This window comes from Adiantum capillus-veneris, chromosome 23 (genome assembly GCF_014529385.1).
Source record: "Adiantum capillus-veneris isolate H3 chromosome 23, ASM1452938v2, whole genome shotgun sequence".
Classification (NCBI taxonomy): domain Eukaryota; kingdom Viridiplantae; phylum Streptophyta; class Polypodiopsida; order Polypodiales; family Pteridaceae; genus Adiantum; species Adiantum capillus-veneris.
Genome location: NC_140953.1, coordinates 87,459,503 through 87,462,669, shown reverse-complemented (window position 1 = coordinate 87,462,669; position 3,167 = coordinate 87,459,503). Strand labels below are relative to the sequence as shown.

Genomic DNA, 3,167 nt, shown 5'->3' with positions numbered 1-3,167 from the left:
CAAAGGAGACCTCAAGGAGGTGCTTCACAGGTCGGTGACTTGAGGGGCCTTGCCAAGCTGTCATCAAACTATCACATATGCTAAAAATGAACATAAAAGGGAGGCAAAAAAGGGGGTCAAAGAGAGATCAACGAGCAGGAGGAGTCCAAGAAGTTAAAAAAAAATCCCACCTTTTATTTTTTTAAATGTAGCCCCCCCTATAAGAGGGTTTTGAGAAAAAATGTGCTTTTGGCCTGTAAGTTTTAAAGAGAAGGGAGAGCATTTCTTCCCCTATGTAAACCATGAAAGCTTTGTAAACACTTGGAAATGAGAAGCTCGCTTCCCTCCTTCTCGGTATCAATTCACCACTCCCCCTCCCTCCTGCTACTCGTGTTTCTTTGCTTTTGTTGTCGATTGCGATGCAGTTGAGTGCAACCCCGAACCGAAGTCCATGTACGTGCACACACACACACACACACACACACACACACACACACACACACACACACACACACACACACAAACAGAGAGATTTTGTGTGATCAACAACGTGGGATGGAGTCATGGGTGTGTGACAAGTGCTGGAGCTTCTCGTGAAGCGTGTGGGTGCGTATTGGTGCAGGAAAACATGTGTAAACATGCGAAGTTTTGTGGATTTTGAAAGTGAATCTAGTGGATTAAGGTGTTGTGTTTACCTTGAGATGTAGTGAAGTGCTTGTGTGTGTTCTGGGTGTGTATCCCCTTCCCCTTTCCAACTTCAATGTAAAAATAGAAAAATTTAAGCAATGGAAGGCTTTGTTGCAGTAGCATTTTTTGAAGAGAACATGCTTATAGAAGTTGACTCTCATCTCTCTCTCCTGCCTAGCCAAAGTATGGTAATATGTTTGTGAGGCGCTTGTGTGTGTTCTAGGTGTGTACCCCCTATCCCACGTCAATGTAAAAATAGAAAAATTTAAGCAATGGAAGGCTTTGTTGTAGTAGCATTTTTTGAAGAGAACGTGCTTATAGAAGTTGACTCTTATCTCTCTCTCTCCTGCCTAGCCAAAGTATGGTAATATGTCTGTGAGGTGTTTGTGTGTGTACCCACGCCCCCTAACGTCAGTAAAACTATAAAAAATTAAGCAATGGAAGGCTTTGTTGCAGTAGCATTTTTTGAAGAGAACATGCTTATAGAAGTTGATTCTCATCTCTCTCTCCTGCCTAGCCAAAGTATGGTAATATGTCTGTGAGGCGCTTGTGTGTGTTCTGGGTGTATACCCCCTTCCCCCTTTCTAACGTCAATGTAAAAATATCAAAATCTAAGCAATGGAAGGCTTTGTTGCAGTAGCATTTTTTGAAGAGAACATGCTTATAGAAGTTCTCTCTCTCTCTCTCTCTCTCTCTCTCTCTCTCTCTGCCTAGCCGTAGGTAAATATGTCTCGAGTTCAAGACTCTCCCAGTCTCTAGTCCTCTCTCTCTCTCTCTCTCTCTCTCATTCTTATTTGGCGGGCTACGTCTTACATTTGAAATCTGCAGAACCGGTATGAAGGAGTTAGGGCAGAGATCTGTTGCCTCCCTCCTTGTCTGCGCTTCTGCAAGCTCTGGGTACCTTTATACGCCTGTAAGGATCTGATGCTTTCGTTCTTTTCGCGGCCTCAAGCTTCGTTTTTTGGCAGGAAGCGAGGAGGTCAAGTCTCACTTGCAGAATTCTTGGACAAGAGATCTCCTGTTTCTTCTGCTACTGCCGCAAGCAAACAAGCTTCTGTGCCTGAAGACGAAAATGACGAAACACAGCTCGATAGTTCAGCATCACCATCGTTTGGTCGAGTTTGTGATAACCTCACAACGCACAGGCTCTCCAAAAAAAGAAGCAGTTCAAACCTTGACGACCAGGGTAGCTTCTTTCCCTCTCTGTGTCTTCTCCTTTTCACGTGCTCCATTCATCATGTATTGTGCTTCTGTTGAAACGGTTTAAAGGCAACAGAGGCACAAAGGCAGCCCTGCAACAGCGGCGGCGAGTCATAAACCGTCGGCATCCCCGCCTGTTAGTGATGGGTGATGAGCCAATGCGCCACACAAGGACACACAGATCAGGACTCTACAGAAGCCAGAGCTACAATCACTGTAAGTAAAGCTGCCTTTCGGATGAGAGGATTTTGGAATCTAGCATAAGCCATGAGAGAGGACTATTTTTCATTGTGAGTCATGGGTTTCTTGCAGATGCGGATGGAAGTGGATGTTGGGGAGATGGCATGGTGGGGATGGAGGAGGCAGGCACAGCTTGGGAGTGGGAGGGTGTGGCATCCACAAGCTTGGGAGCGTCAGCTGGCAGTCCATGATTCCCTCATCTTTCAAAATTTGCAGGACATGTAGAAATCCGCTTTTCGCAATGAGAGGCATTGGTCAATAAGTAGCTATCTTGATGGAAGCTTCTCTATGCAGATGGCTAGAGATGAGTATGTGCATGATATTTAATGCATGTTTTTCCTTGTTAAATGCTTTACTTGTATCTGGTTATCAAAATGCTGATTCCTCCTCTACGGGCAAGATAGTATATAGAGCTCTGTGTTAATGACGGAGTTCAGACGGTTGCAGGAATGAAACCCAATCAAGGAGTTTCACAGTTGCATGCTCAAGCAGCATGGGAGTGAAAATCTAGCTTCTCACATTCGTGTAGGCAGGGTTGTAGGTTACAGGGCCTTCAAGCATTAACTGATAGAAAGCTTCATGTATTTAGTAGATGGTGTTTGGATTTCAACATTACATATAGAATAGTCGTCTTTATGTCAATTGCAGGTGACAAGTCACATTTGGTGCTTTTTAAGATGGGTTGCGCAAGATTTGTGGCAGAGTTTATGCTCTGAAACTTTGCTTTCTTTTGTGGAATTGTGACATCCAAGGTTATCTGAATTAAAAGGTGTCACAACTTTGTGCTCATGCAATATTTGTAAGGTCATGGTTGAATTTCTGTTTTGGAGAGTTAGCGTGCATGTGGTGCATTTACTCTAGGCCATTGATATAGTGGACCGCTAGATTTAGTGTCTACGTGTGTCCTTGGGTGATCATTGTTATGGGCCATGAATCTTTCCTAAATAAAAAATGTGGTTTTGGTTCCTATTGAGATTTAAATAGGAACGAGGGCTCGTAATAATAACACTTGGTAGCAAAAACATCAACATGGCACAATGTCCTTACCAATATTTCTTCAG

The 3,167-nt window shown here is 43.7% G+C and overlaps 1 protein-coding gene across 1 annotated transcript; it reads left to right on the top strand.

Annotated features, from left to right (window-relative positions):
• Window positions 1-1,124: 1,124 nt before the first annotated feature.
• LOC147428119 (RNA-binding protein) lies at window positions 1,125-2,495 on the top strand. Its single transcript, XM_086496989.1, has 4 exons — window positions 1,125-1,563; window positions 1,635-1,852; window positions 1,936-2,082; window positions 2,179-2,495. The coding sequence occupies exons 1-4, from the start codon at window positions 1,502-1,504 to the stop codon at window positions 2,295-2,297; spliced, it is 546 nt and encodes a 181-aa protein (XP_086353115.1). The 5' UTR covers window positions 1,125-1,501; the 3' UTR covers window positions 2,298-2,495.
• The last annotated feature ends 672 nt before the right edge of the window (window positions 2,496-3,167 follow it).